Source organism: Diabrotica undecimpunctata, chromosome 3, assembly GCF_040954645.1.
Source record: "Diabrotica undecimpunctata isolate CICGRU chromosome 3, icDiaUnde3, whole genome shotgun sequence".
NCBI lineage: Eukaryota > Metazoa > Arthropoda > Insecta > Coleoptera > Chrysomelidae > Diabrotica > Diabrotica undecimpunctata.
The window spans coordinates 10,212,729-10,227,880 of record NC_092805.1 but is presented as its reverse complement, the minus strand read 5'-3'; the positions used below and the strand labels follow the sequence as shown (position 1 = coordinate 10,227,880).

At 32.3% G+C, this 15,152-nt stretch overlaps 1 protein-coding gene across 1 annotated transcript; it reads right to left on the bottom strand.

Annotated features, from left to right (window-relative positions):
* Positions 1-1,433: 1,433 nt before the first annotated feature.
* On the bottom strand, positions 1,434-10,746 carry LOC140436426 (uncharacterized). The gene is made up of 4 exons (XM_072525246.1): positions 10,564-10,746; positions 4,623-4,830; positions 4,249-4,291; positions 1,434-1,582 (listed from the first exon to the last, which is right to left on the bottom strand). The coding sequence occupies exons 1-3, from the start codon at positions 10,703-10,705 to the stop codon at positions 4,264-4,266; spliced, it is 378 nt and encodes a 125-aa protein (XP_072381347.1). The 5' UTR covers positions 10,706-10,746; the 3' UTR covers positions 1,434-1,582; positions 4,249-4,263.
* Positions 10,747-15,152: the final 4,406 nt, after the last annotated feature.

Below are 15,152 nucleotides of genomic sequence, written 5' to 3'. Positions count from 1 at the left end.
CTGACGATATAGTTATAGTAAGCAGAAGTATGAGAGACATGGTACAGTGTTTTGCCAGGCTTGCGGACTTCTGGTAAACGAGGACTTCTGGTAAACGAGCAAAAAACCAAATATATGTTGGTTTCTAAAATCCCATGAAATATCCAACAGAGAATTCAACGTAACAAACACGACAAGTGACGAAATAAAAAGACGTATAGCAATATCAAAAAGACCTGTTCACGGTATACAGAAACATTTAAAACATAAAAATATAAAACTTGAAGTAAAGCTCAATATATACAAGATCTTAATAAAACCGGTTTTGATATATGGGGCTGTAACGTGGACCTTATCTCAAAATGATGAAAGACTTCTTGGTATTTTTAAGACAAGAATTCTTAGAAAGATTTTTGGGGCCGAAAATGAAAATGAGCTATGGCGTCGAATATACAACTTTGAACTATATCAGTTATACACCGACCCAGATATTGTGCAGAGACTTAGATGGGCTGGACACATTGCTAGAATATCAGATGACGAATGCATGAAGAGATTAACATTTTGAAAACCAGAGGGCAGAAGAAGTGGAGGACGATTACGAAGAAGATTGATGATGTGTAAGAAGGCCTACAGATTCTAAGGGTCAGAAGATGGGAGGAAGTTGCCAGGAATTGATAGGAGTGTCAACTTCTTTATGAGCAGGCCAAGATCCACAATGGATTGTCGAGCCACTTATGATGATGAAACAAAATGCATAGAATAAAAAGGAATCGAAAAAAATACTAAAAATATAGGAGCAATGGAGGCCTAATAGAAGTCAGAAACCTGTATGTTCAGTGGTTTATAAAATTTAAAACGTTTTGTAAGGTAGTAAGGTAATCTAAAACATTTTGTTTTTATGCTATCATAGTATGCTTTTATCCAATAAAGCTTTAAGTGGGTTAAACAAGATGAACATCGTTCACTTTTTCCAAAATACGCGCGGCACAGTCGCATCTACATTTATCGGACGCGCGCTCTCTTTTTAACTATCACAATTTATAAGAAATACCCATTGATCATTCTTGGCAATTACAAAGACTGCAATCATCCAAAAAAGGCCTTTTCGATATAACTAAAGATAAATGTATGTGTGGTATACTTGGAAAGAAATTTTTAGTCCAATTGAGCTGCATTCCAATTTAACCGTAGAAATTTACCCTATTTTTTAAGAAACCAGTTAACTTAACGTATTGATTATATATCACTAATAGTATTGAAAAACCAGTCTTTCATGCAGGATCGAGTAAAATCACATTTCCCACATCGTAGCCCACATTTTAACCTAATTAATGAGTGTCTATCTTTAAGAAAACTATCGTTTACTTCAAAACTAAGCTTTTGATGAAGAATTTTTGAGAAGAATTTATTTAGTATATGCAAAAGGAGAGGATTGATAGATAATGCCAATATTACATTTTGGTGTTTATTAGTAACACATTAACAACATATTCTAACAATATTTACAAAAAGCGTACATGTAAATTTATAATATTAAAGTTTTATTACATTTTATTCAGGCAGGTCAATGTTTATTGGTTAATTCGGTTTATCTTCAAATCTACAACGAAAATAAAATTAATTTATAGGTAATTTTTAAGACAAATCGATTAATTTGTATTTTAAAGGTTACCAAAATGTCATAAAAAATATCTCAAAGTGGTATAATAAACGCCTAATTCTATTAGTTGAGATAAAAATATTGTATTACAATCCTTCTTTCCAATCTGTAAATTTTAACATATGCGCTTAAATTTTTTACTCTGTGTGTTAAAATTTAAATAAAATAAAAATAATTTAAAATTAAACTCCTCCTCCTCAGTCCTAATCCCTTTTGGGATGTGATGACATCATCAGGCCTTTACAGTTTTTTCACGATTTCCTTCCATCCTTCCCTGTCTTGGGCTAGTTTTTCAGCTTCATGTAACCCTTGGTTAACCAATATTTTTGTTTGATTTACCCAACAGCTTGGAGATCTTCCACTAGGTCTTTTTCCTTCAATTCTACCCTCTATTAGTTTTTCCATCGTACCTGTTCTTCTAGCAATGTGTCCAAAATACTGCAAATATCTCTGTTGTATTTGTTTAAGCAATATATCCTTTACTTTAAGTTGTTCTAATATCGATACGTTAGTGTGATGATCAATCCAGGATATCATTAACATGCGGCCGTTTATTTTTATCCGCTTTCTTTAAGGTCCACGTTTCAGACGCATATGTGGCTATGGGAGAAATGAGTGACCTTACAACCCTTAGTTTTGTGTGTATTATTATGCTAGAATTTTTCCAAATTGTTACCAGTTTCATCATAGCTGTTCTAGCAATAGTCAACCTTCTACGCATCTCTCTGTCACACCCTCCGTCATTTGTTATTAGGGACCCCAGGTATATGAAACTATTTACCCCAATTTCTTTAATGTGTTGAAGATTATTCCGAGCTCTGTCTACTATCCTGATCTTTGTCTTACTTTTATTTAGCTTTAGTCCATATGTTTTGCTTTTCTCCTCCAGACATATCATTATATCTTCCATTTCTTCTTGATTTGCCGCAATTATTAAAGTGTCATCAGCATATCTCAGATTACTGATTTTTTGACCTCTTACTGAGATTCCACCCTTCCATCCGTCTAGTACCTTTCGAATAATGAGTTCGCTATAAATATTAAACAAAGTTGGCGAGATTATTTTAAAATTAAAAATTAAAAATTAAACTGAATTAAAAATTAAAAATTAAACTAGCAAATTAATTTTACAATTTTTATATTTTACAATCATAATTGTAACCGTAATAATTATTTAATACTAAAATACAAAACAAAACATCATTTTTATAAATTCATATGTCATTTTCTTCTTCTCTTTTTTATGTAAACGTTGTAACATTTTTTTTATAATTAGATTAGTCTTCTTCTTCTTCTAATGGCGCTACAACCCTTTGTGAGTCTTGGCCTGCTTAACAATGTTCTTCCATTCTGCCCTGTCGGATACTTTCCTTCCACTGCCTGATGTTCATGGTTTTAAGATCCCTCTCTACGTCGTCTATCCATCTTTTACGGGGCCTTCCTCTTGTTCTGTTTCCTTGGGGCTTCCATCTCTGGACTACTTTTAGAGCTCGATTATCTGGAATTCTTTCTAGGTGACCAAGCCAGTTTAGTCTTTGTGACTTTACAAATCTGACAATATCTGCGCTCTGCATTAGTTCATCCAGCTCGTGATTCATTTTAATTCTCCACGAACCATCGCTGCATTGGGTTGGTCCAAATATCTTCCTTAGTATTTTGCGCTCAAATATTCTCAGTTGATTTTCATCAATGGTTGAGAGGGTCCACGTTTCACATCCATATGTGACTACTGTTCTAATGACTGTTTTGTAGATTCTCAGCTTAGACTCACGATTCAGTAACTTACTTTTCATTAAGTCTTTGTATGCATAAAAGCACTTATTACCGCTAAGAATCCGTGCTTGTATTTCTTGACTGATGTTGTTGTTGTCATTTATTATTGAGCCTAGGTAGGGAAAACTGGAGGCATATTTGTAGGTATGGTTGTCTACCTTCAGATTCTCATGTTTATTCGATTTTGTGCACTCCATTAATAATATTAGATTAGTACGTAATTATTATATACTACTATAGGATTAATTTTAAAAACCTTTTACAATTACCGCAGCTACGCCAATGGTCGTATCCAAAAATCGTCGTATCCTTTGTGAGAATGTAACGGTACTTTAGATTTTGTATCTTAATAGAACTAATTCTTCGATATCTTTCAGCTTTTTTATTTCTTAAAAATAGTACCGAAACATGCAGATTACTTGATGGCTGCTTTGTTAGAAATTTGAGAGCAATCCTCATTTTTTTGGGAACAAAGAACATTTAAGCCCCTTTTTTATAGCTCTAAGGAGAGAGTAATAAAATTTGTTAAACTTCTTACAAATAGCTCTACTTTAAAGAGAAACTTTCCCTCAATCTGGTACAGTTATTTGCCTTTTTGCTTCCGTTTTTAAAAAATACCTTTATGATTATATGTTTCCCGCTGAAAATAAAAATAAGTCGGTTCTTGTTAAGAGGGAGCTCTTTAAGTGGGGATGATCTTGTTCTAGGGGATAGTTTGTCCAATTTGAGAAAAAGAGGATCACTTTTCGTTGTTCGTTGGGTAACCTTTTAGAAATAGTGATTTAGTGATTTAGTTTTGAAATATTTTTTAATAAAACACTTATATATCCTACCTTCTTGCTCTCCAACTAGACATAAACTGTTGTTACAGAATACCTAAAATATATGTAGATTATTATGGTAAACAAAAATAAATTTTATTAAAATTAAACAAATATTTCTTTTATAAAAATCAAATGAAAATTGCTTCATTCTGAAAATTAAAATCATATCATTGTATAATCGGTGTAGAGGGATCAATAGTCCCTCTACACCGATTTATGATCTATGTTTTCCTGAGCTAATGATTTGTGCATTAATAATCATAAAATACTAAACAATAATGTCCAAATTTGCCCCACCCCTCAAAATTTGATATTAGTGTTTACATAATATACATAATACATAATATAAGCCTCAATTATAAATGTTATATTAAAATACATACGGATTATATCCTGGGTATCCATAACTGCCATACCCTGGGTAGCCATAACCACTATACCCTGGGTAGCCATAACCGCCATATGGATTATACGGATAGGACGAATAGGGAGAAGAAACTAATACTGTTGTTGTTTGTGGATATCCAGCACCGTAATAGTTAGAATATGGATAACCGTAAGCATATGGATTATAGCCATAAGGATAGTATCCTAAAAAATACAAGAATTTATACAATATTATATTATATTTATATACCTAATGACATGATTACACTGTACTTCCAAATACTTCAAAAAGGCTCCAAATTAAAAAACTTTTAAGTTATGACTAGACTTCGGCAAATATGCATATTGCATATTTTGCATATTGTGTATATTTTATGCAAATATTTCATATTTTGGCATATTTCATATAATTTATACAATATTATATTATATTTATATACCTAATGACATGATTACACTGTACTTCCAAATACTTCAAAAAGGCTCCAAATTAAAAAACTTTTAAGTTATGACTAGACTTCGGCAAATATGCATATTGCATATTTTGCATATTGTGTATATTTTATGCAAATATTTCATATTTTGGCATATTTGTATAAAAGTTTGCATAAAGTGCATAAAAGTTCAGATTTTTATACTGTATTTGAAAATTTTTAAACATACCAATTTATTTCAATTCTTGTATAAAATTTTGTAGTCATTTTAATCAAGAAATGATCTAAGTACGTAATCTCTACAGGTACAAAACATTTACAATTTCAAAGAAGATCAATTTAAGTAGCCCTCAACATTCTTAGAAAGTCTCGGTCACTGAGGCATTCAGTTATTGGATAATCGCTAAGGGTTCGCTCATTTGCATTTTATGATCTAATCCCCAAATCTATCTACAATTTATTGTATCTTAACAGCAGGTAAACGGCTAATAGTTTTGTTCCTAATTTAGGGATTTTCCAAAATCTCCCAGTTTATTGAATTAGGTACCTAAACATTTCTAATTTGATGCTCAGATTTGTAAATCATTTTTGTTTTGATATTCAAAGCGTAAACACTCGTTGTGCGTAACAAAAAGGAAGATTGTGATTTTATAATGCCTAAAACAACCAGTGCTTCAACTTGGATTAAACCTTATAAAGAGCTGTCTATGGATATGGGAAAAATCTACTGTTCAGTCTGTGGCAAAATTGTAAGTATCTAATATTTTCTATTAAATATCTAATATTTTATACATACAGGGTGTTTCCAAATGACACTTACAACGTTTGACTGTAGATACTTCTCGAAAAATTGAACAAAACGATATAGTTAATGAGGGGTCAAACTTATTTACTTTTCGAGATACAGGGTATTAAAATTAAAAAAAAATTAAATTCTTTTAGTTAATAACAACAATAACTTTAAAACCAATAAACGTATTTACTTGAAATTTAGTACTCGTAGGTTGTTTTTAAATGAAAAATAGCTTCCTTTAGTGAGAAAAAATTGTCCATGGTACAATACAATGGTGTATATTTAGAAAAAATTTTCACCTTTACTTTTTTTTATGAAGTCAGCTATTCTAAAACACAATTATTTTTATTGTAATTGAATTAACAAAAAAAAACTTTTGTTGAATTTTAAAATAAGTTATATGATGTACTAATGGTTAGTAACAAAAACTAATTTGTGGATTAATACTGCATTTGAAACACTTAGCGAGTGTTTTTTTTTTTCCAAACCAGTTATTTGATTAACCAAAAACACCTTGTATATTTTTATATTTTAAAGGTTGGGTTAAAATAAAGGTTTTTATTTTTATTTATAGATAGCATGTGAGAAGAAATTTCAAATAGACCAACATGTGAGAACTGCTTCACACATTGCAAAAAAAGGAAAAATGGGAGGAAAACATCAAACTTCAATAGCTAAATGTTTCTAATCTACTTCAAAAAAATTAGATGAGCAAGAAACTATTAATGAAGACTTGTGTCGCGCATTAATGTCTGCAAACATACCTCTTTCAAAATTAGCAAATGTAAATTTTAGTTCGTTTCTAAAAAAATATTGCAAACTTAATGTTCCAAGTGATCGGTCTCTAAGAAGAAATAATGTGAACGGGCTATACTCGTCGGTGTTAATTAATATTAAGGAAGAAATTGCAGATAATTATTTTTACATATCTGTAGACGAAACCACTGATTCCTCAGGAAAGTATATTGCTCATTTATTGATTGGTGTTCTTAAAAAAGATACCTTACCAAAATCTCATCTTATTTCATGCCAGCAACTTGAGAAAACAAATGCTTTAACAATTTCGCGTTTTATACAAGAAACATTAGCAACTTTTTTTCTTCCGACAACTATGCCTTCTAATAAATTACTGCTTATTTTATCGGATGCTGCTCCTTATATGGTGAAAGTAGGACAAAATTTAAAAATATTTTTCCCAGATTTAATACATGTTACTTGTGTAGCGCATGGATTAAACAGAGTTGCAGAGGAAATACGAAAAAAGTTTCCTCTTGTAAATACCATGATATCCAGTGTCAAAAAAGTATTTCTTAAATCTCCTATAAGAATTCAACTTTATAAAGAAATGCTACCTAACATTCCTCTTCCACCACAACCTATTTTAACGCGATGGGGAACATGGTTAGAAGCAGCTAATTTTTATGCAGATCATTTTGTTAAAATAAAGAACATAATTGATACGTTAACAGATGAAAGTTTCCAATCTCTTTTGGATTCTAAACAAACTTTTCAGAGTAACTTGCTTCAACAAGAACTTTCATTTATAAAATCAAATTTTAGTTTTGTTCAAAAAACAATTACTCAGTTAGAATCACCAAAACTGTCATTGTTCGAAAGTACAGCATTAATAAAAGAATTTGCGTCATGTTGTCGGAACGTTAGAGGTAATATTGGAAAAGATATTTTAAAAAAATTTGAAGCTACTATGGAAAAAAATAAAGGTTACCATATTCTTTCTGAAGTAGTCAGTGTTCTAGCTGGAAATATTTCGGAAACAATTAATTTAGAACCAAATGTTTTGGTTAGTTTGAAAAATGCTCCCGTTACATCAGTTGATGTTGAACGAAATTTTTCCATATATAAATACATATATGTACTCAGACAGAAGCCACAAGTTTTTGTTAGAAAATTTTGAACACCACTTGGTCATTTATTGTTACCATAATTCTAAATAAGTTTCTTCATACTTAAAAATGATGTAGTTACTTAAAATAAATGTAAATCTTAATGAATAGTAGGAAATATTTAGTGAAGTACACTTTTTTTTTAAATAAAATTGTTACTATTTTACGATTTTTTTATTTATTTGTATGCATATTTTGTAAAATATTTGCATATTTTCGGGTAAACACGTGCATATTTATGCTCATATTTTCTACATTTTTATTTGCATATTTGCCGAAGTCTAGTTATGACAGAAGGCTTGTATACAGGATGTCCAGAAACTCTCCTGACAAACGAAGACCGGAAATTCCTCAGATAATTTTAAGACAATTTAACCGAATTCATCTAGTCCGAAAATGCCTCCTATGGGAGCTTGAAGATGACGCCTTGTAATTAGTTTTTTCTAAATACCTCTAAAACGCTTCTGTTTAGAAAAACGAAAACTGGTAGGATTATTTATCTTATCTTTAACCTGATTTATTAGATGATGTATCTTTAAATATTTGGAAAAACTTAGGGTTTCTACATGACGGCTGTCACTTTAGCAGGAATGTACGAGACTTTCTAGATAATAACTACGAAGATAACTAGACTGGAAGAGGCTGTCCAGTTGCTTGACCAGCAAGGTCAACGGATTTTAATCCTTGCGATTATTGTGTTTTCGGATACATAAAAGCACTTGCCTTAAAATGATCTGAGGAATTTTTAGTCTGCGTTTGTCAGGAGAGTTTTTAGACACCCTGTATAGTATATCTGATAAACTCTCGAGAAAATAAGTTTATTTTTGCAGAGTAACAAATATCAAAGGAAACAATTACAAACCAAATAAAAATTGTCAAAAAATAAATTACTAATGGATTCGACCGTTGCTTGGTGGAAATTCATTTTATGTAACAACAAAAAACTGAAAAGTTTTGTTTTCAGCAATAAACAATTACTCCAGTCGTCAGATACGAAAATGCAACGGAACATTTACAAATCACACAACAAGCTAAATTTTGCTGATAATGTTACTTTTGGAACCCCAAAATATATACAAAAAATTTGCCACTTTTACCACCCGACCTCTTCCTAAAACCCCCCTCCGTAGAGAGGCAACAACAACTTAGGCAAATATTATTAATAATAAGAGCCAAAATAAAAAGCACTTACACAGTGGTGTATACAAATTGAAATGTGGCGACTGCCCGAAAACTTACATCGTTCAAACTGGCAGAACTTTTAACAAACGGATGGCAGGGCACACAAGGGCTTTGAATAGTAGAAAAACAGATTCTAATTGCGCAATTCACCTTCTAGACCATAATCATTCTTTTAATGATCAATTTCATATTCTTCACATTCCAAATAAAGGCCACAACTAGAAAATACAGATATAATTTTAAGCTTAATGTGCCAGCTAAATAATTTAAGACAGTGGTATAATTGTTGAACTTTGTTGAGCTATATAGAGCAGCAATGTCAAAGCTGAAGATATCTGTATTGATAATCAATCTTTTCTAATGAGACGGCACTTAAAAAAAGCGAAAGTTAGCTATGCTAACAGCTTAATATCAACACTAAAGTGGAAATTATCCAACTACACTATTGGACAAATACGGAATATTCTAGATTAAACACCATAAACATTTAATCGAAAAAGAGAGAGAGAGACAGTTGATACTGCTAGATAACCTAAACACACATCTATCTACAGACACTTTTAGATACTGTAGTAAATGCTAGTGAGGAAAGTGGACTAACGCTTAATGCTAATAAAACAAAAAGACAATTTTTAAAACACTACCGAAAGACATTTTAAACATAAGGGGGTTCCAATAGAAAAATAAAAAAATACAGATATCTTGGTACAATTATTAATGAAAATAACGAGTATACAGAAGAAATAAAAATGAGAATTGGACAAGCTAGAACAGCATTTAATAAGATGAGAAAAGTATTATGCAGTAGAGACCTTAGTTTGCAACTCAAAATAAGAATACTACGTTCATGTGTTTTCGGTGCTGCTGTATGGGGTGGAGGCCTGGACCTTAAAAAAGAGGTGAGCGATCGACTTGAAGCATTCGAGATGTGTACCTACCGAAGAATAATAAAAATAAGTTGAGTAGACGAAATAAAAAATGTTGAGGTCCTCAGAAAGATGACAAAGGAAATGGAAATCATGAATACGATTCAGATAAGAAAGTTACAGTATCTCGGCCACGTTATGAGAGGGGATAAGTATGTGTTGCTACAAACCATAATGCAGGGAAAACGAAGTATTGAAAGAAGACGCATCTCCTGGCTCAACAATCTAAGAAAGTGGTATAATTGCAGTTCCGTCGACTTGTTCAGAGCTGCAATCTCAAAAGTGAAAATAGCTGTGATGATTACCAATCTTCTCAGAGGAGACGGTACCTAAAGAAGATGTCGGTTAAATATGGATACCGATAGTTGAGATATAAAAAATGTTTATTGGTTTGATCGATTGGGTCTAATATATACATAAATATATAAATTTATAAACATTTATTACGCAAAAACCAAATAAGACAGCTAGAATATATAAAATAGCTACAAAAATAACAAAAACTAAAGACAACTTAATCAAAATTATAAAAAAAAAATACATAAATTGGGGGCAAAGATGCCATAAAGAAGAATACCAAGATTTTCTCATAAAGCCACCACATATAACGCCAATGATAACGTTATTGCAAGGAATACATCCCCTTACTAAGTTCAAGAACAAGAATAAAATGATTAACAGAGTTAGTAGCTACTCACCAGATCGTTTCGGTCGAACTGTTTCCTTATTAACATTTTCCTTAGGTTTAATAGTTATTTTAGGTTCATTTCCACCTAATTTCGTATCTGCTAAACATAACACTGCTAAGCAGAGCACTGTACAGATCACCACCAATTTCATTATTTTAAACTTCTGCACTGCCTATAAATTTCTACCAATCTTGTCTTATATAGTTTTTTTAACAAATATTTCTTGTTAAATGACTCGAAAAATTCCTTCCATTTGCATTTTTATGCACCTCATTTTGGGGTATTTAGTTGCAAAATTAGCCATTTACTTAATCTGACTATTTCTATTTGATTGCTTGCTATTATTGAATGTTTAAATTTTAACAGTAATCATATAAAAGCGCATCCAAGGTCTTAGTATTTTAGCCGAATTTGTTTTTATTTTGAAAGTGTATTTTTAAAAGAATAAGTAAAATAGTTATTTGTATTTTTATGTTTATTAAATACATACATTAGCTTGTTTATAATTTTAGGTAAACATTTTTTTATTTTAAATTTGGTGCCTCGACAACTACAGTAATTGGTACATTATTTTTACAAAGGCTAATAAGAACAAAAGAAGTTAAGCACAAAGGAATAGTAGTTTAAAAAAAATTGTGTAAAATATTATAAAGTTTTTTTCTTAGAAAACAATTCATATCTAACAATGCAGTTATATATTTAGATAAATTTAGAAAAATGAGCATTATCGGCTTAGACAAAACCATACAGATTACCACACAGAAATTAATTACGTCAGTACACAAAACAGGGAGCAAAACAAGTTCAGAGCTGTCAGATCCACAATATTTTTAGCATAACCCAAGTAATGGAAAAAAACTTTCTTGTGATATAAATAAGGTTACATTATCCTTCTTCCTCAATGTTTTTATTTTGCTGAGGTACTTATGTCTCCAGGATATGATATCGTTTCTTTCATCATTATCGAATCTCGACATTTTTTACCATAGTCAAAACCCATGTCATTTAGTAGCCTACAAAATGTGGTTTTTGAAAAAGCTGGTAGGTCCTAATCATCGTTCACATTGTTCATTATACTGTCGACGGTGGTAAGTTTTACAAAACAATCATGCACAATTTTCCTTATTCGAGATTTCACTCCCTCAACGTGAATTGGACTGGAAACTTTTTTTTGTACCGGTTTCAGTTCGCCTTGCTGGGACTCTTCGCGGATGTCCTAAATTTTGCGAACACATCGCACATTTTTTAAACTTTGTCCATAGTTATAGTCAAGCTGTCACCATTTTTTAAGTTCAAATGACAGTTTAATATATTTAAAACTACACGTTTTACTTGCACACTAAGAGTCATGCTCTGTTTGAAATTCACGACAGATACTGGCAACGGCTTCATGATGTAAGTACTTTTATCCGCTTGCGAAAATAAAATAGAACTGAGCTTTCATAGCCCAAAGTTTTTAGTCTAATGGCCAGTGCCGAAATCGACAAAGAGACATGTTTGCTTTTGCGTGGGTAATGGGGATTAAAACTGACTCGCTTCTCCTAACGACTTTATAATGATCTTTATTACTTAAAGAATGTGTTTACAATGGAAGCTATTGAAAATTGATAAATATAGATAAGCTATCGAAGATGAGTTTCTAATATATTTTACTTTTCTTATAGTATTTTTTTTTTCATGTTATTGTTTAGTTCGACAATGTAACTCTCTTATTTATACATCGACGATTGAATCATGCTTTAGTTGAAACTTGGTCGGCCATTCTCCCGTAAGAAATACATTGTCCATCTTACCTGGGCCCTGATTCTATTTTATTTTGATGTCGAAATTTAAAAGCGACTACGCCATGACAGTCGCAATCGCTAGCGATTCTCATTCATTTCGATTGTAGTTAAAACGGGGGATATTTACTTAATCATTTTGACACTGCTGAAAATTTGGCTTGGCCCTCTTGTTTATTGGCTGCACGCTGCACAACGCTTGTTGAATTTTTGTTTTGTTTAGGTTACGTAAACGTCTTTTTTTCTTGTTTGAGTTGTTAAATCATATAGTGGCCATTCTCAATTATATTTTGAATTGAAAAAAATGGATGGAGAGGCTGTCGGTGATCATGGCACTAAATTGTCTGTGGAGCAAAAGGAAATCATGGTGCCTTTTATGGAGGACCATGCTGATTTTGCTAAGGGCCATGATGGCAAGGAAAGAAAAAAGGCGATGTGGGAGATTCTTTAGTTATAACCACTAAGGTTAATATAACCACTAAGATTTGACTTAGTGGTTATATTCTAATATATTTTTAAATTTACTGCAGGTTAGTAATACTTACCCTAAACATTTTGGGTATCCTAGAGGCATAAACACCCTCCTCCAAATATGGTTCTAATACCCTTATCAAATAATTTGCAGCTTATTTATTAAGCCTAATTGCTGCCTAAATTGAGCATCACTTAGTGAAAAAGGATTTTGATTATCCCGTAACAGTCTTCTTATCCTCCGTTGTGAGCGTAGGATATCTATCCTCTCTAATTCCCCCAAAACCAGCAAATATCCATAAAACTCAGCCATATTAATACTTTTTGCCTCAGTTTTCCTTGCAAGAATCAAAACACAACACCGCCTAAACTGAACCTAAGTTCTTCTCCCAGTCCATCCAGTAATGTCAGATTAATTTCGACTCGAAATGAAATTTCAATAACTTTTTTAAAGTTGAAATTAGTTTCGATAAATCGAAAATTAGTGACGTCGTTTGGTTAGTTCGGCTGAAATCCACAAGGCTCGCAAAGTCGCATTTCGACGTCGCCATATTAATTTCTACGTGTTTTGAGTCGAAATCTCAATTTGGAATCAGGGCCCTGCACTGCAATATCATTAAATAATTTTAGTAAAACAAAAAGAAATTTTGAAATTTGGACGCACACTCTTAGGACCAATTTTTGTTGTTGTTTAACTTAAACTGAAGAAAACAACAGTGTAGTCACCTGCAAGGAGTATAATCATGTTTTTTGGCGAAATTTCAAAAATTGAATGAGCGAAATAATAATGATTTTGGAGTGTAATTGTAACTTAAAACTACTATAGAATATGTGCATAAGTAGCTATATCTATTTTTAAAATAACGTTTCTGTTTTTCTTTTCATTCTTAATTTATGTAGATTGAGATCATTATTTTAAAAGTATAAAAGTAAAAATATACTAAGTGACATAGAAATCCGAACACCCAGTTTAAATGATTTTATTTTTATTATGTGTAACGCATTTTCCAACGCGCCTAGACATGCTTCTGATCATGTGGTCAATGTCCTCTTGTGGTATCTCATTCCAGGCAACCGCCATCTCTTCTCGAAGTGCTTGTAGAGTCTGAGGAGGACGTTGCAAATTGAGAAATCTCCTACCCATCATATCCTACACGTGCTCAATTGGGGATAAGTCGGGAGATCTTGGTGGCCATGCTAACAATGTGACATCAATATGTTGAAAGAAGTCTATTGTGACTCTTGCAACATGTGGTCGGGCATTATCTTGTTGGAAAGTTGGATTTGCTAGGGTGTCAAGATAGGGTAAAAGGTGGGGTTCTAGAACTTCTTGGATATAACGCTGCGCGTTTATGTTACTTCTGATGAAGATTAAAGGTGACCTGGAACCATAAGCTATAGCACCCTAAACCATAACTCCAACAGTGTGATGAACATGTCTTTCAACAAAAAACTGTGGATTCCTCCTTTCACCACATCGCCTTCTAACCCTCGCTCGACCATCGTGCATGCCTAAACAAAATCGAGACTCGTCACTAAAGACAATACTGTTCCATTCCTGATTCCAGAGTGACCGTTCTCTGCACCAGTGAAGGCGATTAAGGCGGTGTTCTGGAGTTAAAGAGAGGACCCAGTGTGGTTGGTATGAAAACAGGCCAAAACTTCTCATTCGTCGGTGAACACTTCGCATGCCAATAGGTCTTCCGTGTTCTGCAAACCATTCATTTGCAATGGAGCTGGTAGTGGAGAAACGGTCTCTGAAGGCCAATAATCTTAGGCGGCGATCTTCACGGTCTGTTGTTCTACGGCGGCGTCCAGTGCCCCTTGCTCTTTGCGTACGGCCTTCTTGAAGCCATGCCTGACAACGCCTTCTTGAATGCCAAGAACCACAATCCGCCAAATTTGGATCTTTACTGAGGCTGAAATATTCATTTTTAGATTGTTAGTGAATTTAAAAACAAAAAGTATAAACACCGGAATCTCCAACTGATAACACTAAAAACTTTATCACTTGTTTTTTTTCAGTAAGATAAATAAATTACACCAAATTTTATTAAAATAAAATCATTTCAACTGGATGTTCGGATTTCTATGTCACTTCAATGTTTCACTTCAAAATCAATGTTTTTGGCAAGAAAAAAGTGGATGTTTTTTGTAGAACTCGACATATACATTGTCATTGTCAAAACTAGGTATAATTATTACAGCAATAATAATTACACAAAGAATTAACATATTTTAAAAATAACTTCCAAAATTTTCTCGAGTAAACTAATCCTCTTAAATAAAAAATGTCAAACCATAATTATTTTAAAAAATAAAAGACATCCGTGATCTACCGAAGTT

Excerpts from the sequence above, each read along its gene's own strand:
- LOC140436426 (XM_072525246.1), bottom strand. The coding sequence starts at position 10,705 with ATGAAATTGGTGGTGATCTGTACAGTGCTCTGCTTAGCAGTGTTATGT. Across the intron at positions 4,831-10,563 it reads AGTTCGACCGAAACGATCTG|GATACTATCCTTATGGCTAT; the intron begins GTGAGTAGCTAC and ends TGTATTTTTTAG. Across the intron at positions 4,292-4,622 it reads GGATACCCAGGATATAATCC|GTATTCTGTAACAACAGTTT; the intron begins GTATGTATTTTA and ends CATATATTTTAG.